Source organism: Parasteatoda tepidariorum, chromosome 2, assembly GCF_982258835.1.
Source record: "Parasteatoda tepidariorum strain Cologne lab strain chromosome 2, Ptep-v5.0, whole genome shotgun sequence".
NCBI lineage: Eukaryota > Metazoa > Arthropoda > Arachnida > Araneae > Theridiidae > Parasteatoda > Parasteatoda tepidariorum.
This window is the reverse complement of record NC_141756.1, coordinates 90,930,852-90,957,263: the sequence shown is the minus strand read 5'-3', so window position 1 is coordinate 90,957,263 and position 26,412 is coordinate 90,930,852. Positions and strand designations below refer to the sequence as shown.

Genomic DNA, 26,412 nt, shown 5'->3' with positions numbered 1-26,412 from the left:
TTAATTCCGTGTAATTTAAATATTATTTAGGTCTCATCCTCGGAAAAATAATGGCTGACATTAAAACAAAGAGACAGGACATTAAGCTGAGTCAAATCTTACGCCAGTATTACAGTAGAGGAGGTTTTGCTGGAAAAACTCCAGATCTTGGTTACATACACGCTTCTTTTTGCAACAGAGAATATCTCCTGTCAAGTTGGGAAGAGATGATCAAAGAACAAGTACACCTGTTCATATTACTTGCCAGTACCACTTTCAGCAAAATCGATGACAGCCTGTCCTTCTCATGGGGCAAATATAACGAAGCAAAGCAAAAGGGTGTTTTGAAAAACATGGATAAATGTAAGTATGTTGCCAAAAATTTATTCTATTTGTATTTTAGAGATCCGTAATTATCATTACTTGATAAGAGATGCCTAATGTTCCAAAAAATGACAGCTGATTAGGAAAATAAATTAAAGAAAAATAGAATGAATTAGAAATGTATTGTTTCTGCTTAAGCAACTAGTTGTTTTATTCACTCCAAGTTTCAAAATTGTTTACTAAGTTCCTCAATAGGTGACACTACTAGTTGAGAAGAAAGGTAAAAGCGATAGATATTTTCTTCTCTTGGCGAGCTTTAGCTTCTCTGCAGTTGAAATTTACCAGTCAGTTGAAAAGAAACGAGCAGTAATCGAGAGTTTGTTCCAACCTATTTCGTAATTATAATATAATAGAATAAAACAGTTCTATAATAACGTAAGTAATATTATTAGACTGACAAAATCGGAAAACAAATCTCATCTGATTGCAAATGCTATAACTGTTTTTTTTTTTTCATGTTTTATTGACACGCTCATATTCTGACATAAGCCACCTAATACTCAAGTCGAAATCAAAAGTCACCGCTTAGTTTAGCGGCAAAAGCTTTGACAGAAAATTTTTCACTCTATTTATTTATTTATTTATTTTTTATAAGTAGACCTTCACTTTGTGGTTCTTTCATTTTTGGTGTACACAAAATTTAGATATGTTTTCATGCTTCAACTTTGATGCCGGTAAAGTTAAAGTAATTTAAAACTATATAAATTAACATAAATTGTGTGATAATTAACATTATAAGCTAACTAAAATTTCATTGAATACTAGATAAGAGATAATTATAATTTTAGATTAAAAAGTATACTTTCTGTTCTTTCAGTGACTCTAGATTACTGTGGTGCAAGTTTATCGGAAAGTAGTAAGTATTTTTATAACAGTTTTTCTGTTTTAAATATATTGCTTGAAATAAAATAAAATGCATGGGGAAAAATTTGAAGACAAATAATCATGAATTCATAATGCTGTCTTGAATTCTTTTTAAAGTTCTTTTTCTTTTTTTTTTATCAAGATTTTTACTATGATTCATTCTTTTTCTGTTAAAAAAGCAACTTAGGTATTTTAAGTCACGTATTTCTTATTTAATTATTTATTATCATTTAAATTTTTTATTATCATTCATTTATTATCATTAAAATTAGTATCATTAAATTTATTATTATTAAAATGTCAAAAATATATTGCTTGAAAATGAAATAATGTTTATGGTAAAAACTCTGAATAAACATACGATATATTTACAAATTAATAATTTTCTACCGTTAGGTTTCAATCGTTTTAGAGTTTCTTATGCTTATTCTAAAGTTTGTATTTATTATGATTAATTCTTAGTTTATTTTAGACCACAACTATAATATTTAAAATCATATGCTTTTTTTATTCTTATCATTACTGATTATTTTTTTATTTCGAGATTATTGAATAAAGAATTAAACATGATGCTTGAAAATAACCCAAAGTAGCTGCAAAAAAATCTCAATACGTGCTAATAATGACCACTTATTAAATTTTAAATTATTTCTTTTTTAAGTTTTCCTTTATTTAAAATATTTATTAGGATTTTTTCTTAACTTTATAGAAACAAGAAGAAACATTGTTATTTCTGATCATATGTTACATTTTCTGATTATTTTTATGAACTTTCTAAATTTATTAAAATGCAAATGTAGTTTGTGACGAGTTACGTAAAAGAATGAAAAGAAATTTTTTCGACAAAAGCGTTTAATTGCTTTCTAAATTGTTGATACAATTATAGAATACAATACATTACATAAACAATATGCTAATACAGCGTACAATTAATGCGTAATTATATATATATATAAATTTTTTTGCAGAATTAGAGGAATTTTCATCTGAAACTCCACTAGATGTTATTGCCGTTCTGGATACAGGTACTACTGACGAAGACTTTAAAAGACAACAATTGATTATCGGGTAAGAAATTAAACAAAATTTTTCAAAAAAAAAAAAAAAGGGAGGAAAAAAGAAAAGGTTGTTATGTAAATTCAATAGAATATTTTATGCGTCAAAAATTTTAGTATAGTTCAAAAAGTCATAAACAAAGCCTTCAATGCCAATAATCAATTCAATATTAAAGCATCCATTGGAATCTATGTAAAGCTATGCCAACAAAGAAGAAAATTAAAGACAGACTTTTCTTTCAATAATTAAAAATAAAGCTTATCCCTAAGTGCCCTATATTGGCGAGAGATTTAGGCTTCACGATTTCGTTACTAATGACATGAAGGCATTGCGTACCGACCTCTTTTATTTCTTAGACAAACTGATATCCATCGATATAAAGCCGGATGGGCTTCAAGTCATTTCTGGGAACCGAATCCATGTTCTCAACAATGACAGCTCAGTGTCTTAACCAGAGGACCACTGTTAGCGTGACGGTATTTGAAAAATTATTCTTACTTGTTTCGCCTCACTGTGAAAAATGAATACTCTAGTTTCAGGAGACTCTCATCACTTTTGACGAAAGATTTTTTGGTACATTCTCCATGCGAACATTTCGTCACACTGACGAAATTCGTTTCTTAAAAAAGTGACGAAATAACTATCGACACTTTTTCAAAAAAAACGAATTTCGTCATAAGTAACGAAATATATCGTCACATTGACGAAATTCGTTTCTCAAAAAAGAGACGAAATAACTATCGACACTTTAAAAAAAAATGCATTTCGTCTATAGTAACAAAATATTTCGTCATTCTATTAAAAAAAAAAACCCTTTTAGTTCCTAACGTATTTAACGCTTCTAATGGCCACTTTATTGTGGGCATCATAAAGCTGAGTCAATGTCACTATAATAATACAAGAGCGAGGAGTAGAACAGAGAGATAACTTACACCCATGCCAGAAGCGGGATTCGAAACCAGAGTCTTTCTGACCTCCTTGACCACTATACATTCTGGTCCAAGTTATTTCGTCACTTAATTTTCGATCGTCTAGTTTTCCTCCCAGTTTCGTTCTTTTAGTGATTCTCCCACGGTGCATAGAGGTTTCGAGTTGAGAAAACATTTTCGTCATGTATTTCACTTTCCGTTTCGTCAAGTAATTTCATGACGAAATAACTCAATAAAATTAACGAAATATAACTCAATAATTACTAAGTCATCGAAAGTGATAGTTTTATTTCTGAGAGAGCTTGCAATAAATTTCAGCAACAAACTAAAATCGGTGAAGCTTATCTTTAACATTATTTTTTTTTCTTTGTACTCCTTAGGGGTTTGGCTAAAAGATTGAAACTTAGCCACGGTGGAAGCAAAATGACAATATTTACAGACCAGAAAATATCCCCATCAGTTTCAACACCAGGAACAATATATTTGAAGACAGTAGCGGATCAGACTTATTCTCCAGCCTGTGCTGCTTGCGCAGTCACGCAAATTGCAAAAGGTAATCGAAAAAAGGGTGTAATTTTATACTGTTACAATTTTCATTCTAAAATTACAGTAAAATAACCGATAGATATCTGTCCATTAAGTTAACAATAAAGTTTAAAGTAACGAAAAATTTTCACCCTTAGGGTTTTGAAACCGTTTACAACTAGTTATGGTTAATAAATAGAAAATTATACAGTTTTTAAACCATTTACGACTGGCATGGTTTCAAAAAATTTAAAAAAAAATTAACTGGACATAGTAGTTAGGCTTTTCGTTAGATAATGAACATTGGAATTAGGTTGTGGTTGGTTGTGCTTTTTTAAATGATCCATGGAACCGTTAAGATGTTGTTTAACTAGCTTATCTAGTTAATTCACTTTTCGTTAGAGATGAGAAATAATAGAATTTGAATTTGTTAAGCAGCTTTATGGTGCTGCTACCTATGCAGGAATAAAAGTATCGTATTCCAGTGTCACAAATCGGGAATCACAGAACAGTGGGAACTCTTCATGTGTCGAATGAAATGGAGGAAATATTATGATGTAAACGCTGCGACTCGATCACAACTTTCTGTCGGTTATGAGATCGACAGATTAATCCTCTCGGCTATAATACATATCCAGCTGTAAGGAAATAAGTAGCTTTATTAGGTGGCCCTAGTTGGTGTCATAAAATTCTGGTTGTTTATCGTATTAGCTTAGAGCAGTCAATAAACGGTCTTTCTCACAGTTAACAGTTTAAATACTATCTTATTTATGGCTATTTGACTGTTTTGTTTAAATGTGGTATAACAGCAATTAAATAAATTGTTATTTAACTAATTTTTTTTCAAGAAATTTCTAACATTGTGCTCGAGAGGGTTTACAAATTGACAAGTGAGCAAGTAATGACAAGCCATAATTAATTTTGAAAATTATATTTGATTTAGTTTAGCAAAGCTAACAAAAAAGTTGAATCATTAAAATTTAAATATATTAAGGAGCAATAACCTTCCTACAAGTTTTGTCACATATTCTCACCTCATCTATCGGCACACGCTATTCCAAGAAACTCATCCGATCTCTTAAGCACATCTCATTCCTCTAACTTAAATGTGCTTCTTTCAACTTTTTGACAACTAACATAAACAAACACATCCAGCATTAACGACACTTGCAGAAAACTTAATATTAGCTTCATTTAGATGATTTGGGTTGTTTGGCTACTAATCCTACTCAAACAATTACATGAAAAAAACGCATTCAAAAATTTAAACAAAGAAAAAAGTTCAGGGACATCCATAATTATCTGAAAATAATTTTCATTGTCAAAAGCACTTTATTTTTAATGTTGTTTTATAAGTATTTTGGATTAAGCTGGTTTTGGAAAAAGAACAACTGTGATTTTGTTTATTACATGCATAATTTTATTTTTATGCACACTTTTCTTTAAGTACAGCATGTGGAAGATGCTTTAGTAACTATCGTTATCTTTTTATGAGCAATATTGAACCTTTTACTTGATTAAAAGCTTCATTTGCTTCAAAAATATACGAATTGGAAATAATAGTCATCTTGTTTCAAACGCTCAAAAATAAGCTCCCATTTTCTAGACTTGCCTAACGAGAAGAAACAAATGTGATTATGAAACGCAAAGCTGCTTGATTAGAAATCACTTCAGTTTCTTTTAATTCTCATCTGGTAAGTCTTGAAAATGAGTGACTATTTCTGAGCCCTTGAAAATATGTCAACTGTTACTTCCAATTTGCATATTTTTGAAGGAAAGGAAGTTTTTAATCAAGTAATATCAGCAAATTTGAAAAATTATTGTTTGGAATTGAGCCGTTGATATTACTTTGATTTTGGTAGATATTACTTTTAACGCAGAAAAAACTCCAGTATTTCATGCTGTACTTCATAACTATAATAATTAAATTGATTATAAAATATATTTTAAATAGAAATTCTGTGTCAAGGAGATAATGAAAGTGGCAGTTAGAGAAATTATATTATATTATATTATATTATATTATATTATATTATATTATATTATATTATATTATATTATATTATATTATATTATATTATATTATATTATATTATATTATATTATATTATATTATATTATATTATATTATATTATATTATATTGTATTACATTACATTGTATTACATTACATTGTATTACATTACATTATGTCATATTATATCATTTTATATTATATTATATCATATTATATTATATTATATTATATTATATTATATTATATTATATTATATTATATTATATTATATTATATTATATTATATTATATTATATTATATTATATTATATCATATCATATCATATCATATCATATCATATCATATCATATCATATCATATCATATCATATCATATATTTTTTTGCACTTTAGATCCAGCTGCCAGCAGTGCTCCAGATGAAATGATCATTGCACTCAACCAGTATTTGACTGCTAAAAACGAGAACGACACTCAAAAGAGCGGAGTAAATGGAAGGGTAAGAAAATGTATATTTTTATCTACATAAAAAGATGATGTATTATACCTATAAATTAAGAAGTCCTTTATATATATATATATATATATATATATATATATATATATATATATATATATATATATATATATATATATATATATATATATATATTCAAGTTTATTTCAATATTTTCTATAAATATATGTGATAAAAAATGCTAATTTTAATTCTATTAACAGTTAAATCTAATCGTATTTCTTAGAAAAATTTAAAACGATAAAACTTGAAATTAACTGTTACCATTTACTTAGTATTGATATTAATAGTCTAGAATTCTGTAGAAATTTAAATATAGCTCAAGTCTAAGTAGCCGTTGGGATGTCGGAGTCGAATATTTTTACTATCGACCTCACTGTTTTGATTTATTTATTTGTTTTTTTGGTGCTTTTTTAAATTTTTTTTATCTGAAATGGTAAAAAATAACAACCCTCTAATGTGAATTCGTGTATTTCAGGTTGTAATTTTATTTGATTTTTCTGAGGACCTTCCACCACCGGGACGACAGACTGCACAACATGCCAGACTTGATAAAGCTTTGACTGATTTCCATTTAGCACACCGAGGTAGCATATTAATTTCCTGTCTTTTTTTTTCTTCTTGAAAACTATATTTTACGCTGACTAGTATTTTCTTCCCTTTATTTTTTTTTCAAAGTAGATTTTACATACCTGAGAAATTTTCCTTCGTTTCTTTTTCTTTTCTCAAACTAAATTTTTCCTGCGCAAGTTTTTTCGTCTCTCTTTTCAAACTAAATTTCACAAACGCAATTGTTTTTCTCTGTTTTTTTTTTTCAAACTAATTTTTACATATGCGAGTAATTTTCTTTCTTTTCTCCTTTGGAACTAAATTTTTCTCAAATTTCTATCTTTCGTTCATCACTGACCTGATATTCATCTCCTGTAAAACCCAGCCAATCACCCTCAAGTATTCATCTTAAAGACAAGTAAGCTATAAGCTCATTGCAGCAAAGAGCTCCAAAATACCCATCAGGTATCATAACCAAATTCAAGAATAATTTTACATGTGCGAGTATTTTTGATTATTTTCCGAACTAAATTTTACATATTTTCTTTCTCTCCCCCTTTTTTTTCGTCGTCTCCAAACTAAATTTTGTGAAACACTATTCAAAATGTATAGAAAATGCATCAATATCTGTTAAAATACTTATTATCCCAAAGTTTTTTTCATTGGATTATTCAGACAATTGTCTATAAACACAAAACCTTAACATTTGCAATCAATACAAATAACAGAATATGTTTAACTTTACAAAAGGCGCAGGCAGTAGCATACATTTCCAGTTACTTTATTGTTTGCATTTAAGTTAGTTTAAATTAATCCTGTGTTAGTTTATACATCAGTTCAAATTAAACCGCATCAAACATTTCATATTGACTTTACAATTACCATTATTCTTAATCCTTTTCAAAGATTTGACTACAATTATTTTAATTGAGTAAAAAATAATGAAATGAATATTTTTAAAATTATATAAATTTTAAATTTTCCGGGCTGTTTCATTGAAAACATTAATTTCACTGTTTTACTGATTATGAAGGCTCTAGTAGAAACAACAAGACCCAATATTTTATACAATTTTATTGAATTAAATCTTAATGTTTGATTTTGCCATTAGATGGCAGCAGAATATTACATGAAAATATTTTTCTAGAAAAAAAACTTACACAATTTATCTGAACTTTTTTTTAACGTCATATTATTAAATAAAATAGTAGTTGTTTTTGCTGTGTTATTTTCGATTTAATCTATGCAGAATTTAAGTTGCAATATCACATAAAAAGAAACAGTATTTAAGCGAATGACTTAAAAGAAAGACATCTTTCTCATCAAATTATTTTTAATGTTTAAGCTCTTTCAAACAGTTTTTTATTAGTTTTATAATGTTAGATTTATATTGTTTATATTACAATAAACTTAGAAAAATAGTGATGCCCTGTGATACTAATAAATAGTGATACTAAAAAAAATACCCTGAATGTTTTTGTTTGTAATCAAAATTCAAGCAATTTTTCCATCTATTTTTCTTCAGGGCAAAAACTTATATGTTTTAATAATATATTCCAGAGATGTTACTGCATTACTATATAGGTGTTACTACACAAACATTTTTATGTTATCAAAAAAGTATAAAAAAATTTCACCCACAGATGTAACTGTTTTTCCACTTGGCAAAAACTTTGATGTCTTGAAGAAATACTCCAGAGGCGTTACTACATTTGTTATGAGTGCAGTTGATTTAATTGAGGACTTGGTAGCAAAACAATTATATTCCAAAGTCATCACAGGTAACGAAATGAAATTTTTGTTAGTTACTCATATTAAGTAAATTAATAATAAATGGAGTGTTTACATACAAATGTAATTTATTTACTTTAAAATAACAATAATAATTTATTCACTGAATATCTTAAGCAATGGAGTTACAAGTACAATTTAGAGAGTAAAATATGGTATTCATACAAGAATAATTAGAGCTGCAATTCTCACTACACATTGCAAATTCGGCAAATCTTGTAATCTTCTTGTGTAATAAGTAGTTTAGAACTAAAGGATTTTGAACATTTTCGGGAGAATATTGTTTTTGTTTGGAAAATAAACATTTAACAAGACTCTATTGTTTTTCCGTCTTGTATTTTGGATAAAAAATTTAATTTATTTTGTCTCTTTTTTTCCCAATTCTTTGCGAATCTTAAATAAAAAATTTTATTCTAATTTTCTGCGTATTTTTTTTTACTTTTAATAGAATTTGATGAAAAAGTTTAATTTCAACCAAATTCGCAAGATCCTTCATTAATTATTATTATTATTATTAAAGTAAAGTAAAGCATACCCGGAGCAACTTATTGCTGTCCAAGGTCTCACATTAATAACTTTTCGATTCGAGTACAAAATATGTATCCAGCAGTAAAGGGGCCCTGTGTTGAATTTCTCTCGTTGTTGAAATAGCGGTTCTCGTGGTTTACCCCTCTTTGTACCTCAAATACAATAGAATTCTGCCTAGATTTGCAGTAAATTGCTTCAGTTATTTTATAACAGTAATAATAGAAAATAAAATTAAGCAAATTCCGAGTCGGATCTTTGTAATAATATTTTTTCCAAATGACGTAAAATCAACTGAAAAACAAACAATTAAAGAAAATCCTGCACGAAATTTTTGTTGTTTTATTTGAAAATAAAAAATTAGACGCTATTAAAATGTAGGGACGTAATTTAAAATGTTAAAATTCTTTTAAATTACAAAATTAATTTAAGTCCAAAATTAAATTTTTGGACTTTTAAGTCCAAAATAAATAAAACTGATTAATAAATATAATTAAGTAAATAATTTAATAAATTTATTAACAAATTTTTTTTTGTCAGTTCCTGGAAGACTTCAATATACTGATTGTGAACAAGCTAGAAGTGAAAGAAGTGCAATTTATGAAAATTACATAACACCAAGTGGTATTCAACATTGGTCAATGCCAGCTAAATATTTCTACAAAAGCTTCAATTTAAAATTTGTGGTATGAAAATATTGTATTTTTTTTATATTTCAAAATATACAATGCATATCATTCAGGATGTTAAAAATCATAATTTAAATTTTTGTTAAATTTTTTTTTAAATGAAGAGAACTTAAATGTATGAAAAAGAGTAATGAATAAAAAGAAGAGTATGAAAAGGGAGAATTTAGAAAATATTATTTCTTTATTATTTTATTTTTTTAAAAAAAAATTTGATTTTCTTTTGCTTTGAAATATATTTAAATTTTAAAATTTATATTGCATATTTTTAAGGTTTCATAATAATTCATAATAATTTAAATTAAGCATGTGAATTTGTTCTCCATTTTACATTTAAAACAGGTGCTGGAAAATTCTTCAGTTAGCAAAGATCGATTCAGTTTGAAAATATTGCAGAAACAGAATAGGGGCTGGAAAAAAATTAAATAAAACGATCAGAATAAAATATTTTATGTATGTTTGCTAATTACAATTTCTTTTTTTATGAATTTCCAAAATCAGTTAAGATTGTAATTTGATTTAAAACCTTCAAATTCACACAAACGTTTAAAAAATGTCATACTGGGGTTTGACGAAATTATGCTAAAATTGCTATACAAATTGCGTAGATGCAATACTTTTTGTATGCTTGTGCGTAATATTTTCAGCATTTTTTGCACAGATTTCAGCATATTTTGCACAGATTTGCATTATATTAATTAAAAGAAACGGTAATTTCCTCCGTATAGTAGACATAGAGTATTTTATATGTTAACCATTATAGGATGTTTTAAAATCTAAAAATCAGTACTCTTAACACTGACAATAAATTCAATATCAATGACAGTTTTTCCCATGCACATATATGTATACAACTTGAGTTTCTCTTTCAATGAAAGAAATTCCCAAAAAACATTTTTTTTTTAAATGTTGATAGTAATCTTTCAATGATCTGCAAATTGTGGTAACTTTATTTGCATATTTATATTAAGAATTCTTCACAATGAATGGTTAATTTTTAAACTGAACTATTTATAAAATGTTGTTCGAAAATGAGTACATGCTGTTTCAGTTCTGAATACATTGGATTTTCAAATTTGAATTTTATTTGCTTCGAAGTTTGTTTTCTACACATACCAGCTAAATTTGCAGTAAATGCTGTTTATTAAATGTAATAAAGTAGTGTTAACACTATTTTGTCTATGTGTTACGTACAAACTGTTGATAAAACTTAAAAAGAGGGAAGCGTTTTTAAAATCTTAACACAAAATGCAATTACCAAATTAACTTTGCAACCCGTTCGCACGTTTTAAAATTTTAAACTGTCGGTAAGTGTTCATTATTACATAAAATGCAATAAATCTCAACAAAATCTCTCTCAAATACATATCCACGATAAGTTTTTCAAAATTAAAGACTTCATTTTTATTTTTCAAGAAACTTCCACCAATTTATTCGGAAGTTCCTTACTGCCTTTACTGTAAAAAATTACATATAAAGTACTTTAGGTGCATCATCCATAAAAATCCATTTTTTCCGTAAAATATTATGTTATTTCCCCCTAAAATATTCAGTAGAGTAATTTAGTGATTTTATGGTAATTATTACTGTAAAAATATTGGTATACTAGATTTTTGTTCCGAAACACGTTCCGGTAAAAATGGATTTTACGGTAAAAAGTACCGGTACTCTGAGTGCCGGTATTTTTTTACCGTAATTTAACCAGGAATTTTTTATAGTGTATGTTTAGGTCGTGACACATAAGCCCACCATTAGATTGAGAAATGTCCTTTAGTTTCTATTCCTTCCAAAAATTAAAGAAAATTTATTATCAATAAAGGTATAAATATGTAGGGGAGAGTCGGGTAGCCCCGCTCACTTAAGGAGTATTGCTTATATTTCTGTATAATATTAAGTAATAATCAATATTTTTGTATGTTTCTATTGTTTGACCATATAATTAAATAATGCAAAGAGAATAAACCAAAAAAAAAGAATAGTTTAACTTAAAAAATAGAAATTTAAAAAAACATGTTTTTCAGCTCTTTTCAAAATGCGTCAAAAGCCCCGCCCAGTTACAAAAATTATGTTTTTTGGCTGTTTTTTCAGGAGTAAATGAAAGTGACCAATGTATTGACAATAGATAAACCTCATTTATCATTTTTATCAAAAAATTATTTTATTTATTACATATTTATGTACTTTTAGTGAATTCTATCATTTAATAACAATCATTTAATAACAACAATATTTGTAGCTAAAAATGCATATAACATTCAAATTTGAAGCAATAAAATAATAATCTTTGCAACCGTACATTTATCAACGAAATAAAATTGGGCGGTGATACCTGACATTCACCGCAATTCAATTTTTTTGTAAATTTGTAATTACTCGAACAATTTTTCAAAAATAAACTTCTTTCTTCGTGCAAATTAAACCTAAGACTACATACTTTAATGCTGTATGTATAGAAAAAATTATTTTATAAGTATTAAAATGAAGTTTAAACGAAGCATTCAACCAATTTTTCTTAACTTCATGAATACTGTATTCAACATATTTTCATATTGTTTACCATGTTAACAGCTGCATAAATACTTGAAACTTTGAAAATAATCTCTTTTTAATATAACAATTAATGTCCGATGGCACATTGACTTGAGAAAATATTCTATACATATGAAATTGACGTTAGGCGGGGGTACCCGCTGGGCGGAGCTACCCGACTCTCTCCTAACTATTATTTTTTCAGCTAAATAATCTTTTAATTAAAATTTTCGTTTCTATATAGTTTGAATCCTTCAACGGACCTGCCAAGGTATGCTTCAGTAGAGATACTAAATACCCAGAAAGAGAAATAAAAACATGTCATGATTTAGCCAATGGAAGTGAGTACAAAATTCCTTATTAACATGCGACAGATTTTTCTTAGTGTTATTTATCTCAGTACAACACGATAACGGAAATTTCGAAATTAAGAAAGAGATGTGTTTAGTGGCCATAAGCTTTTGAAAATGAATTAGTTCTTATTAAAACTTTTAAATGCTTTTCTTCTTATGAAACTTTTAAATAAATAAACTAAAACTTTTTGATACTTTTACTTCTTAAGTGCTTCCTTACTAATGTTCAAATTGAAACTTATTTATATGTTAAAAAATTCGATAAATATATAATTTTGTTAACTATTGTATTAAACAGAAGAGTTTCTTACAAGAAAAAAAAACTAGATTTTCATGAGTTATAATTTTTTTAAAATTTTCTTCCACCTTTACTTTTATTTTTTTAAATGGTTAATAAATTATCCATGATTAGCTGAAAAAATAAATAAAATAAAAAAATAATGGAAAATTTGTTACTTTGTTTGGTCAAAACATGTGGAGAGGGTGGATTTCTTATATTTGCAGTTTAAATGACGCTAAAGTGTAATATTACATGCTATATTTGGTTGTTTTTAAATTTTGCTCTAATTAAGTGTACGCGTAAGCTCGAATATGCTTTCAGAAAATTGACTAAAGATTAAACCATAATATTGTTCAAATTTTCTGAAAACTTGATAAGTTGCGAAATGTAACTTGAACAATGACATGTGCAAAAATTCTGAATGTTTCTGTCTTTTAGATGCAACTAAGTAATTTGTTTAATAAGAGGTATTTAATTCATACATCGAAATCAAAATGCTCCATCACAAACCATTTTTGCAGGAGAAAAGTCGCCAAGTTTTAAGTGAATATCTGAATATCTTGCTTCCTATACTCTTTGTAAAAAGTCGAAAAATCACATGGGTGCGTACTTTCCTCACTCTCTACACTTTCTTCCTTTCTATTGCCATGTTTTTTTAACAAATCTTGCTATTTCCCCATGCCAGTATATTTCGACTACTTATTGAAATGTAAGGCCTTGGGGAAAAGGCAAGATTCACCAAAACCATAGAAACAAAGCGAGGAAAAGTGTAGAGAGTGGGGAAATTACATAAAAATAGGATGCCTATGCCATTTGAAAAGAATATAATGCAAAAAGAGCCTCGAAATTTTACCAAGGTAGATATGCTTAAATATCAGCAAAAATATCTCCGAAAATTTGCTAAAGTCGCCAAGATCAACAAGCTGGTAGTCAAGCTGTTGGTGATAGTGCATGACGTTTGACAGTAAGTTGTTTCGTGTGCTATTAAAATATGAAGTTTCGCTAAGCTAAAATTTGGATTTTTGAGAAAATGATACAAGATTGATAAAAAATAATTACAGATTCATTATTCCCAACCGATAAATATGCAAGTAACATGCATTTTCAAATAAAGCACATTTTTCAGTAATTTGGTGTTGTGAAGTTTTAAAAAGGATTAATTTGCAGCAGAGTGGAATTTAACTTGCCACCTTCTTAGGGTTGCAGCAGATTTGTAGCATTATTTGCGAGAAGACAAAAAAGAAATTATATACTTTAAAGAAAATGTTGTCAGAATATACCATTTTTCTACCATATAAATTAAAGATTTTAAGAATCTTATTTAAATATGCAAATATCAATACTGAAAAATACTCTTTTCTTTCCAGGTCCATTACAATTTCCATACAAAGATCCTTGCAAAGGTAAGTGTTTTGACAATAATATTCACAACGCATGAAAACAATTTATATTGCTTTTGTTTTCCATTTGGCAAAAATAATTTATATTGTTCTTGCAAATGGAACCATTATTAAATAAAAATGATTTTTTAAAATTAATGTTATGAAGAAGAACCTAAGACGCTTTATGCTACTTTTGCGTAAAATAACAGTAAATATACTTAAAACAGCTGTTTTATTTTGCGACGGGAAGTTCCAGAAATGTACGATTCCATTTTACAACAGGAAATTCATAAACGTTAATCTTTAATTTCTCTTAAACAAAACACTTTAAATTCTATTTGCACATACAATTGTATCAAAACCATACACTATTACTTCCTTTTGTTACATTTTCAGAAAAAAAGAATTTTATTTTTTAGAGACTATATTCTTTTTCTATTCAGTTCGTTAATAGTACTCCCTAAATATAAACTGAATAAACTGAATTCCAAGTTTATTTTGCCGACAAAGAAGTTTACAACCTATAAGAATTTGAGAAAATTATGATTCGTCTTTCAAACGATAAAATACAGTGACATTTTTATCGACAAACAAGACGCCGATTGCGCGCGTGACTGATAACAAATTTTTGCACTTATATCTTCTTTTTTTTCTTTTTTTTTTTTGAGCGATATAAAGAAGAATTTGTGTGCATCGAAGTTACCTCTACGAAACATTAGATACAAAAATATAACTTCGATTAAAATCCTCATTGCTTGAATTTTTCAATACTTTTTATTCAAATGAATTGTTAATATAAACTAATAGCTATAAAATATTTGTACTCAAAAGAATTCATCAAGATTCATTATTTTTCGTTCGCTTAAAATCAATAAATTTACGCATTATAGAAGCTTTCACATTAAAAGTTTCTAAAGTAAAGAAATTTCTATTGTGCAATTTCTAGATTAGTGATATTGAAAAAGCATCGATACGTCTTTACGATATTACGATTGAATTTTTCAATACTTTTTCTTCAAATGAATTGTTAATATAAACTAATAGCTGTAAAATATTTGTACTCAAAAGAATTCATCAAGATTCATTATTTTTTGTTCACTTAAATTCAATAAATTTGCGCATAATAGAATCGTTCACATTAAAAGTTTCTAAAGTAGAAAAATTTCTATTGTGCAATTTCTAGATTAGTGATATTGAAAAAGCATTGATGCGTCCTTACGATATTATGATTGAATTTTTCAATAATTTTTATTCAAATGAATTGTTAATATAAAATAATAGCTGTAAAATATTTTTACGCAAAGGAATTCATCAACCTTCATTATTTTTCGTTCACTTAAATTCAATAAATTTGCGTATAATAGAATCGTTCACAATAACAGTTTCTAAAGTAGAAAAATTTCTATTGTGCAATTTCTAGATTAGTGATATTAAAAATGTATCGATACGTCCTTACGATATTATCAATACTTGGCATAGATATTTTTAATCTATTGTGTCGGTTCGCACAATACCTCCTAAAAGAAAGAAGGCCTCAGCACAGGTTACCATAAACAAAATATTTAATCCTATAGTTCTCCAAACTTAATGACATATTTCCGAACTGCGCAACATAGTAGTCCGAACGTAGTGACATAGATCATTACTTTCCACTGCATAGTTTATGTTCGTCACGTCGGACTACTAAATTGATCAGCACTAAGGCTTTCTATCTTCTGGGAGGTGGTGGTTGGCATCGATATTTCCATTTGGAAATAACCTGGTTCTAACTATCATCTAGGCCCAATAGGCATGGGCCTAGGCCTCTCGGAGGGGGCTCAAAAATTAGTAAAAAGTCTAACGAAAAGAGGGATAGCTTTGTGTTGGTTTAAGTACTAAATAAAAAATAATTACAGCATACAATAAAAAAATAATTCAGCTAATCAGTGACTTTTAGCAAAAATCACTGATTTCAATTGTTTGTGGTCACCAAACTATTTTTATTTTGACATAACATTGTTTTGTTGTTTTATATTTTGCTTTAATATATAGATGCGCAAACTTTATCTTAGAAAAATAATCTTCAATTGTCTGCTTTCCAAATTTCTTAGAATGTTTATCTTGATTCATGCAATTCAATAGATTCTTTTCTATGACTAATTACTCGAAATATTACGCAAACTTTAGTAATTTAATTTCAAAATATTTTGTAAGGGGCCCGAAGAATTTGGTGGGCCTTGGGCCTGAATTCGTCTTGATCGGTCCGTGGAAATAAACTTTCCAGAAAATATATTATAATACATTATTTGGTGATTTGATGATGTTATTGCTCCAGTAAAATCACTAGACTTTAAAACAACACCTTTTAGGAACGCAATTGGCATCAAAATAGATAAGAATTGTTAATAAGAAAGAAACATATTTTTAGATTAAGAATAACTAAAGAAATTTTATCCTATAAAAATAAATGCAATTTTAAATTTACCAGTTGTATTGCAGTTATTGATTATTATTTTTTTCAAGGAAATTATTTATTAATACCTAGAATACACGACATACAGATTGTTTTTGTTAATTAATCAGTTTAGCATTAAAAATATGTAACAGATTGTAATTTATTCTAGTAATCAACCTTTATTCCTTAAGATGTATGGAGTATTTGCTAAATAAAAATTTTAAAATTATGTTCGAAAATTTACTCATATTTATCAATATTTTAATTAATAATATGCAGGAAATGTGTGAATAACTTGATATTTACGAGAACATATTTTAAGAAAGTAGAAAATAGTGCCGCATCTCTATCTATAAGTTGACCATTTTTCTTAGTTAAACAAATGCTCAGCTTACACAGGTTTCACTGTATTGAAAAAAAAATTTTTGCACTTCGTCCTCAAAATATGCTCAATAAAACTTTTTCACAGATACAAACATTTCTACTGACGTAAGCTTCATTAATATTGATACAAATATCACTATTGATGTTGAAAAACTCCATTAATTTTTTATGCAACTATCACTATTGACATTGAGAAACTCCATTAATATTGATTCAAATATCACTAATGACATTGAAAATATTTCATTAATAGTGACCTAAATATCTCGTTATTGAGAAGCTCCGTTATTATTGATACAAATAACACTATTGATATTAAAAAACTCAATTAATATTAATACAAATAACACTATTTATATTGAAAATCTTCATTAATATTGTTTCAAATGTCACTATTGATATTAACAAGCTCAATTAAAATTGATACAATTTAAACTATTGATGTTGAGAAGCTTTATTTATGTTGATACAACTAACCTCATTGATGTAAAAATTTAAAGCATGAATTTTGATTTTTCAAAATAGAAAAAACTGTCATTCAGAATTTAAAAAATGTTGAGACAAAATTTTTTATGAGTGCCATATTGAGAAGGAATACTGTTTCTTTAGAATAACTTAACAGAGTTCTGCTTCATTTTGATATCACTTTATTCACGTTGTTTTGTTCACGCACCCCTGCAATAACTATATGTAATAATAATTAAAGCAAAAAATAATAATGAATTTTAAAAAATATTTTTAAAAATTTTTTTAATATTTGTTACCATTATGAATATAAAACTAAAACAGTATTTATATGTTCCTTGAAAACATAAAAAAATTGAGTTTATGAGCAAAAAAAAAAAATGTTTAGAAAGTACATTCGAACACAAAAGGGAAAAAAAATACTGTTTTTACAACCTTCAGCTTTATGATAGAATAATGAAAATAAACACCTCCCATCACATCTCGATGGCGATACCCCAATCCTCCCAACTTAAAAAGACTATCAGTAAAATAATTTCTGCTTCAGCTATTTTGCTCTAGAGAAAAAAAGCAAACAAATATTAGTATGCTAATTCTAAATGGTACCCATAGGCGCCAGTCTTCTGAAAAGAGCTTATCTCATTTCTTATGCTTAGCCATTAAGCCATTCGTTCTAAGGTTTCAGGATCTAATGGCTTTAGTGAACTTCTTTTCTATTTTTCTAGTATCTTTTCCTGTTTTGTTCACTGATGGAAGTGATATGAACCGATTCCTAATGGCTTACTGGCTTCTTTTATTTTCCGCATATTAGATATCAATATTATTTCAATTTTAAAAAAAGAACTTTTTTCACAATAGTAATGTGAAATTTAAAATATTTTTTTTTATGACTAAGGCACTTAAAGGCAGACATGAATTTATTTAGAGTGGGGTAATATATTTTTTTGATTCCTAAATCATTTGAGAAGTGGGCATTTAGTCGATAGATGCGTGATATTCTTAGAATCTCTCTTCAAATTCTTAATTTCTCTAGATTTTTGGACGCATAATGAATGATTTTGGACGCTTTTGAAAGAAAAAAAAAGTGGAAATCCAATTGAAAAATTTCAACTAAAGAATAAACAAATTGAATTTATCTTTTCTCCATTTTTCAAATAATTAGACTACATTTGCATTTGTATAGTTTAATTTTATAAGAGACATTTATTTACACTTTTTAATTTCATTTCTCAATATAGTTGTATCTCTACTCTGTGGAAGCATTTATGCTACTTGTATAGCGGTTCGCATGGTGTTTTTTACTACAAGTTTCAGTTAATAATTTTATAATTAATTATGGAATGTTATTGTTTTTATTTTATAGCACTCACAATACTGCATATCTTCGTAGGTTTTAAAATTTCTGTGCAGCTAACAGAATGTAACGTGAAGTCGAACAGCTGTTCTTCCAAATTTTTAATTTAAAGAGATACAAAATACCATTTATATTCTATAATATTTTATATCCTTTTAGAAGTTGTTTATTTTTCTGCATAGTCGTAACACTTGTCGACTCATACTTGTAGGCGCTGTGACAGTATTAGTTTGCCCATATCATTCCAGCTCCCCTCTTTGTCCTTATGAAAGTGTTGAATCATTGATTCAACCATTTCTTAGGCGTGTGGTCGTTTGAAATCTAAGTTGATGGACTTTATAGTTGTTGAAATGGCAATGAACACAATAAAATACTGTAAAACTTTGGTTAAAGGAACTGGAGAAAAGGAATGATCAAAGGTTTAAGTGTTGTCTTCATCAATCACCAGTAGCAGTTTTAATATAACATTCAATGTGCTGAAACTCGCGCTATAGTTTAGGGCTTGTCATCCGGTAACTACCACTTGTTCACTGATTTGAAAGAATATTTACCAGTAAGGTTATTATGCTTCTTGAGTTGCGATAAAGTGAAGAGCTGGTATGACATGGACGTGAAATAACTTTCAGATCTAAAAACATACAGTGATATATTTACTAATTATCGATTAAAATGAAGGAACATTTCTCTTTTAAAATTATGCAAATATTATCGAAAACATACTGATTTTCGCATTTCTAAATAAGTAAAAAAAATGACATCTTTATTTTTCTGATTTTCCCTTAATTAACATTACCTTCAAGATGAAGCTAAAAAAGTTAAGTAAAAAGTAAGCTATTAATTATGACTATAACAGTATTATATCATATAATTAATATTAAGGTATAAAAAAAATGAACAATACATTACGTTGCATATTGAATGTAATGCAAAATAGACAAGATAAAGGAAGCTATGCTTTCAAAAGTTAAATTTTAACTAATAAATAACTTAATTTTTATGTATGCTTTTTAATTAGTAAATAAGTGTGTTCGGTGAATTTTTAATTCAATATCAAAAATTCCAATTGTTTAGTTTTAAATCAGGTATTTTAATATTTTAGTTGTATCGCTTGTTTATGTCATGCTAAATGTCATCATTAACTTTCACTCGAAGAAACTAATTTGTTTTTTAAATTTTTATAGGTCTTACTGATATTAGCTGCTCGCCATTTTATTTCTCAATCGTTGGCTTAAACGAAACAGAAACCCGAACAACAAGGCAGTTCTGTGATGATAAAACTACAGGTAAAACTCATTAATATTTTATTCATACGAAAAACTTATTTATTTTACTTATATTATTATTTTTACACTTTGAATGTGATATATTAAATTTATTTCATTCATTTACTTATTTATTTGCAGATAACAAATGTCAGACTATGGATCAGATAAAATTCAAAATCAGCCACGAAGGTATGTCGATATCACTAATGAATCAATATTATTATCGATATATATCGAATGATATCGATATTATTATCGATATTATTATCGATATTGAAATTTTCTAAAATATATTCATGCTTGTTGAAATGTAAATATTCAATATAAGCTTACTTACAATCTGTTTTTCACTGTCTAAATTTCAACTGGATGTTAAGTCTGCTGTTTTAGTTTCATGCTAGAAAAATCAGATAATCGAAACTCTGCTAGTAATATCTTTAATATCACTCATTGTTCTAGAATTGAGTCAATCAGATTATGCAGTAATACAATTCCAATATGGTAAGAAAAAACTTCGACCCACACATCCCAAGCAATTTCATCGCTAGATTAAGGTCGCTTACCGTAAAAATAAATTTATGCTCGTATAGCCCATGAAAATACAGGTCTGCCGTAAATTGTTCGCAAGAAATATATGGCCTCTGACCGTAAATTAACTTTATGCTGGTAAAAGTAATCTTCAGTTAAGGCTCTAACGTTGTTTAAGACTCAGGCATTTTGTTTGTCAAATTAAGGCGAAACATTCAAGTGTTGTCATCTGTTGATGAGTGAATACGTTTGTTGTCAGTAGTCTTTTATGTAGAAGGAATGCAACAGAGGTGTTCTTCGTTTCGAAGCCATAGTGCTTGGAGTAAGATGCTGTAACCACGATGGAAAAGGATGTATTACACTATGGAAAAGGATGTACTGTATAAATTAAGGATCAACTTCACTAATTTTACGAAAATTCGTTACAATAACAGGCACCTGCCTTTTCTGTCAAATAAGGAAGATGGTTGGATAAATAACTGTTAATTTTACTTATTTTCCAGAAGTTCGTAACTATTTACGGGCACTGACAATTTTTGTTAAAGAATGGAGTTAGTTGTATCAAATAACAGCCAACTCTCCGAATTTTAACTAAATATGATTTTTTAGAGATGCCATAGACTTATGAGGTTTAATAGAAGTCCATGTGTAAAATAGATTAGACGAAAAAAACATTATAGTCACTGCTGGTGCATAAAGTGTTCATTTTATTGCGGTAAGATACTCAGGAAATGTGTGTTGCACCATTATTGAGCATCTTTAGTTCTGTGGGCTGGAACAATATCTTGCAGGAAATTTAATTATTGATTCATATCGTGATATGTTGCGATAAAAATATTGATTACAAACTTTGTCCAAACCATTACTTCTAAAATTGATATGAATAAATAATCTGTCCTTATCAGGCAATTTTCTATCCGGTCATTATCAGGTTACACATTCTCTTAAATATGCACTTTCTTTAAAATATTGATTTCAAATTACTTAATTATATTTTTAATTGAAAAAATTCGTCCAATTTTAATTTGTTTTTCAATTTTTTTAGGTATCAGATGCAGTGGATCTATGGGTTTATTAGCTACACCAACATTTCTCCTACTAGCATTCATCGTTTCTTTCTTGCTTTCTAGGAATGTTTGAACTTTTCACCTCAATAAACAATTATTTTAAAATTGTAAAATATTTTTACGTCCAACAGTTCTAAAAATAGGTTTCAAGCAGTTTTTAAAAGATGAACATCTACACTGAACTTTTATCTACACCTATTAGCCATGCTAGGTGTAGCCATCCAAAAAGTATTTCTGCAAATCCGTGACTTGTTACAGTATTATTTCATTTTTGCACGTGTGTTAACTTTAACTATTTTTTACTAGTTTTTTTCTTTTTCATGTGTACATATTTCTTGTTTCTGTTTGCTTTTGGAAAACACCAATTTGTGATTTTATGACTGCCTAAATATTAATCAAATATATTTTTCTTAAATTGTCATTAGTCATTTTGTATTGTGCAAATGTGTAATTTTGGTTTTTAATAAAATTTAAAAGTTTTATATAACAGTACTTTTTTCTTAAAAATTTTCCCCATTCCCTTTTACCCTTCATACACTGTTAGAAATTTTCCGGGATAAATGGTTGAATAACAATTTATGTAATTGTTATTTTTTCATATTAAAACAAAACAGCCAAATAACCATAAATAAGATGGTATTCAAAATGCTAACTATGAGAAAAATGGTTTATTAACTGCTTTAAGCTAATACCAGATTAAACAACCAGAGTTTTATCGCACCAACTATGCCCGCCAAAAAGTTCCGTGTAGTTTGTATGGCTTATATGTCAATCTCCTGACCGACAGAATGGATAATCGAGTTCCAGCTTTTATAATACACTATTTCCCCCATTCTCTTCAACATATGAGTTTCTAGTGTCTTGCACACATCCAATTAATGACCCTAGTAGAATATTATACTCTCATTCGCACATAGATGGCAGCATCATAAAGCTGTTTAACACAAAAAGTCTATGATAGGTAAAACAGCCAAATAAACTAATTAAACCACATTCCACGGTTCATTTGATAGGCACAACTCAACCGCATTGCTGATTGATTTTTTGTAAACGGTTTCAAAATCGTAAAGGTGAAAAATGTTCTTTACCGGAAACTTTATGGTAAATTAGATGAACCGACTGTTGCCCATTATTTTACCGTAAGGTAAGTTTAAGGTTATGGGAAGTATACTTTCCACCAGCTTCATCATTTCTTTTTAAATGTTAATGGAAATCTAATTTACTCCCTATCATTGGTGGTACCATCTGCTGATAACTTAATACAAAAAAATACAATGATAATGCTGATAACTTAATACTGAAATACAAAAAAAAATACTAATGGGGGTCTTTGTTTACATAAAAATGGGTAACAGTAAAAATTTGCATGGGGTCAAGAAGAGAGGTCAAACTAGAAAGCTATTTTTTCTTGTAATGTGAACCTTATTATTGTTTCGCATCGAGTTTGTTTGTAGTTACCCTGATAAGAATATAAGGTTCTTTGAGGTAGAGAGATTGTAGAAAAATACACCTGAGGTAGAAAATGAGGTTAAGTTTTGCACTGAAAATAGCTACAAACTGATTTTCAATCTCATTTACACCTCATAAAATCAACCTCATCTCATTATTTTCAGCAAAATAACCTGTACTCTTCAGAAACAACCTTTCGAAGCTGTTGCTCTAATAAGGTAGATTTCTGCCAACCTCAAGGTGAATAAGGCAACTGAACTTCGATAATGAATCTTAATACGTTGATTTTTGAGGTTGTTTCTTAAGACAACTTCAAATCAACCTTAGCATCTTAAAACAATCTCTAATGAATCACAAAAACACTTTAATTTTTTGTAAGGGTATAAGCTCGGAATTAAGGAATTCGGTTATTTATGAGCACAGAAATTTAAGTTTATGCCATTTCTTTACAGTGGATAAAATTTTGGAAATCCACTCACTTTCTCACCAAAAAACCATTGTCTTTAATCTCAAATTACTTTTAGGTATACGTATAAAGCTAACTTAATTTCGTTTAATGCATCAATTTCAATCCCGAAAATACTTTAACATAACATTACTAGGGGGAAAAATGCCCTCTAAAGCAGTAATTCTCAATTGTTTTCGATATGGAACGCTAAATAATCGACATTCTTTCGACAGAATCACGATTTTATAACTAAAGTAATTGCGAACGTATTTACCAATAAAAGTTATTTTCAAAATACTCAACCAAAAGAATGGTACTTTTTCATCGTCTTATCATTAATAATCCTAAATTAAGTTTTATATCTGACCGAGAGCCGATAAGCCGAATATGACCGATAAGAGTCGAATTATGGTTTTCGCTGCAATGAAAAATGAAAAAAAAAAAACTGCTGTAAGGGTTTGAAAAAGGCTATTCGAAAAACAATTGTTTCTATAGTTTATTTTGTTTAGTTTATCCAGTTTATTTTGGTTTGAACAGCGTGATGGGAAGTACTATTGCAATATTTTATAAATGCATGTCCTTTTTATAGTTTCTTTGATATATAGTTATTTCAAAAATAATTATTTTTTCTTCAAAGAAATGGCACTATTTCTTTTTCATTTGTATTTTACTTTAATATCGTAACAATAATCAAATTATTAAGTAACAACGAATTATTTATTGGATCTAAACATAATAATAGGTTGAAAATTTAAAAAAAAAATCTGTTTAAATAAGTCTTAATTCCCGGAATCCGTTTAACTGCTCCATTAAACCCTAAGGCTCCGCGGAACACCATTTGGGAACCACTGCTAGTAAGGAATTTACTATCTTAAATCCAAAATAAAATTTTGAAAACTTTTAGCCTTTATCTACCCAATCTTCAAGAATAAACTACTATAACAAAATAAAAATATTTTTGTGGGTCAAATCTTTAACAATTTTATGTGACATTGTCCTTAAAAGAATACTATGAATAGAATCATTATACGAAGGACACAGCTAAAGTTTGTTAGACATCTTTGAAACTTCACAAATCTTGGCAAAGTCTTTAACTTTTCATTTAATATTTTGGGATATAAAAATAACCCGCAATGCTACGCTGGCATATTTTAAGATATTCCGGGAATACTTTTAGTTTTATCTTTTTATAATAAAAGGAGGAGTTTATGTATATCTGTTTGTCCTCCTTACAGCTCCAGAATTGTTTGTGTAATCGTTCAGAAATAAGAATAAAGGGAAATTTCAATTCCCTGTTCTAAAAATCGATCAGAAAACTTTCTATCAGATCATTTAAGGGAGAGACGTTTGAATAAGTATATTTTCTCAAGGATTTAGTATCAGCTATTTTTTAATATTAAACTGCAGATGGATCTGTTCTTTTCTCTTTTTAAACTATTACCAGTGATGATTGCTATCTTACAACTCTATTTAATAAAAAAAAGGTGCTCATTTCACGTTTCTTAATATTTAAATATTTTTGTTCGCTATATCAGGTGGTATCAATATAACGAACGCAGATGGCATGTAATGTCACCATTTTTTCTTAGATAAAACTCTCACTTTTGGTGATTCATCAATCCATGAGCTATTTTTCGCTAATTTTGAGAATCATTTCGTCATGAAATCAAATATATGACGAATCATTGCTGTGAATGTGGGAGATTGCTGACTGGGATGAAGACTATACAATCGAAGCTAGAATGACGAAATGAACTGACCGGCTCGAATGGTGATCAAGGAGTGGACCTCATACCAGGAAGATCCCGGGTTCGAATTCGGGCATAGATGTAATTTCTATCGATTTCTCTATTTGTTCTTCTTGTCTTGTTGGAGTGACACTGATCCACCTACCTGGTGTCCCCGAAAAAGTAATTAATGATACCGCCAGTTAAACACTATGAGGTAGCAAAAGAAAAGAAAAAAAAAGAATGGCGGAATATTTCTTTACTTTTAACGAAATTAGTTAGCTAGGAGAAATGACGATAGTTATTTCATCACTTTAATAAAATGTTCTCTCGGAACATATTAAGAAAATGGTTTCGTCAAAAGCAAAGAAAGTTTTGTGATAGTTGAGTATCCAGTTTTTACAGTGCGAATTCGTATTTTTAATGTTATCTGTAATCGCGTATTTATTTTGTCTGCAGTTACATTTTTGAAAGGTGTTTCTAATGAAACTAAATTATTTAAAATCAGCAGTATCAAAAAACTATGTTTTAAAAAGCAAAATTGATAAAGGAAAATAATAATTGCTTTCTGAAAATCGTATAAAATCACTAAACTATTATTGATGGCAGTGATGCTTAATTAATTTTGGTGATTTATTCTACTGGTGTTAGGGTAGTAGGTGATGTCTTAATACATTCTAACTATAAAAATACAAATATTTATTGTATGTCACGTAATTGCGGGTTTTATGGCTCCTGAAAAGGATAACTGTAAGATAAAATGCTTGATATTGGTAAATTTTTAGTAACATAAGTTCACCATGAGCAGTAGCATTATGCAAAATTATACTGAGAACAGTTAATTCATATTTTGATAGGCTGAACTTCTAAATACGTGTTTTGATTAATCTAATAATGTAAAGCCACCAGGAAGCGTAACAAATAAAA

General features: G+C 28.2%; 1 protein-coding gene across 2 annotated transcripts in view; it reads left to right on the top strand.

Annotated features, from left to right (window-relative positions):
• The window catches only part of LOC107436727 (uncharacterized), a 35,592-nt gene extending 13,249 nt beyond the window's left edge, over nucleotides 1-22,343 (top strand). For both annotated transcript variants that reach the window (XM_087157724.1, XM_087157725.1), the window contains exons 7-19: nucleotides 31-342; nucleotides 1,181-1,219; nucleotides 2,196-2,295; nucleotides 3,593-3,765; nucleotides 6,148-6,251; nucleotides 6,748-6,856; nucleotides 8,462-8,599; nucleotides 9,675-9,820; nucleotides 12,594-12,690; nucleotides 14,350-14,385; nucleotides 20,183-20,284; nucleotides 20,405-20,455; nucleotides 21,840-22,343. In XM_087157724.1, coding sequence (XP_087013850.1) covers nucleotides 31-342; nucleotides 1,181-1,219; nucleotides 2,196-2,295; nucleotides 3,593-3,765; nucleotides 6,148-6,251; nucleotides 6,748-6,856; nucleotides 8,462-8,599; nucleotides 9,675-9,820; nucleotides 12,594-12,690; nucleotides 14,350-14,385; nucleotides 20,183-20,284; nucleotides 20,405-20,455; nucleotides 21,840-21,934 — 1,502 coding nt within the window. In that variant the 3' untranslated portion in view covers nucleotides 21,935-22,343. The remainder of the gene's footprint in view (nucleotides 1-30; nucleotides 343-1,180; nucleotides 1,220-2,195; nucleotides 2,296-3,592; nucleotides 3,766-6,147; nucleotides 6,252-6,747; nucleotides 6,857-8,461; nucleotides 8,600-9,674; nucleotides 9,821-12,593; nucleotides 12,691-14,349; nucleotides 14,386-20,182; nucleotides 20,285-20,404; nucleotides 20,456-21,839) is intronic.
• Nucleotides 22,344-26,412: the final 4,069 nt, after the last annotated feature.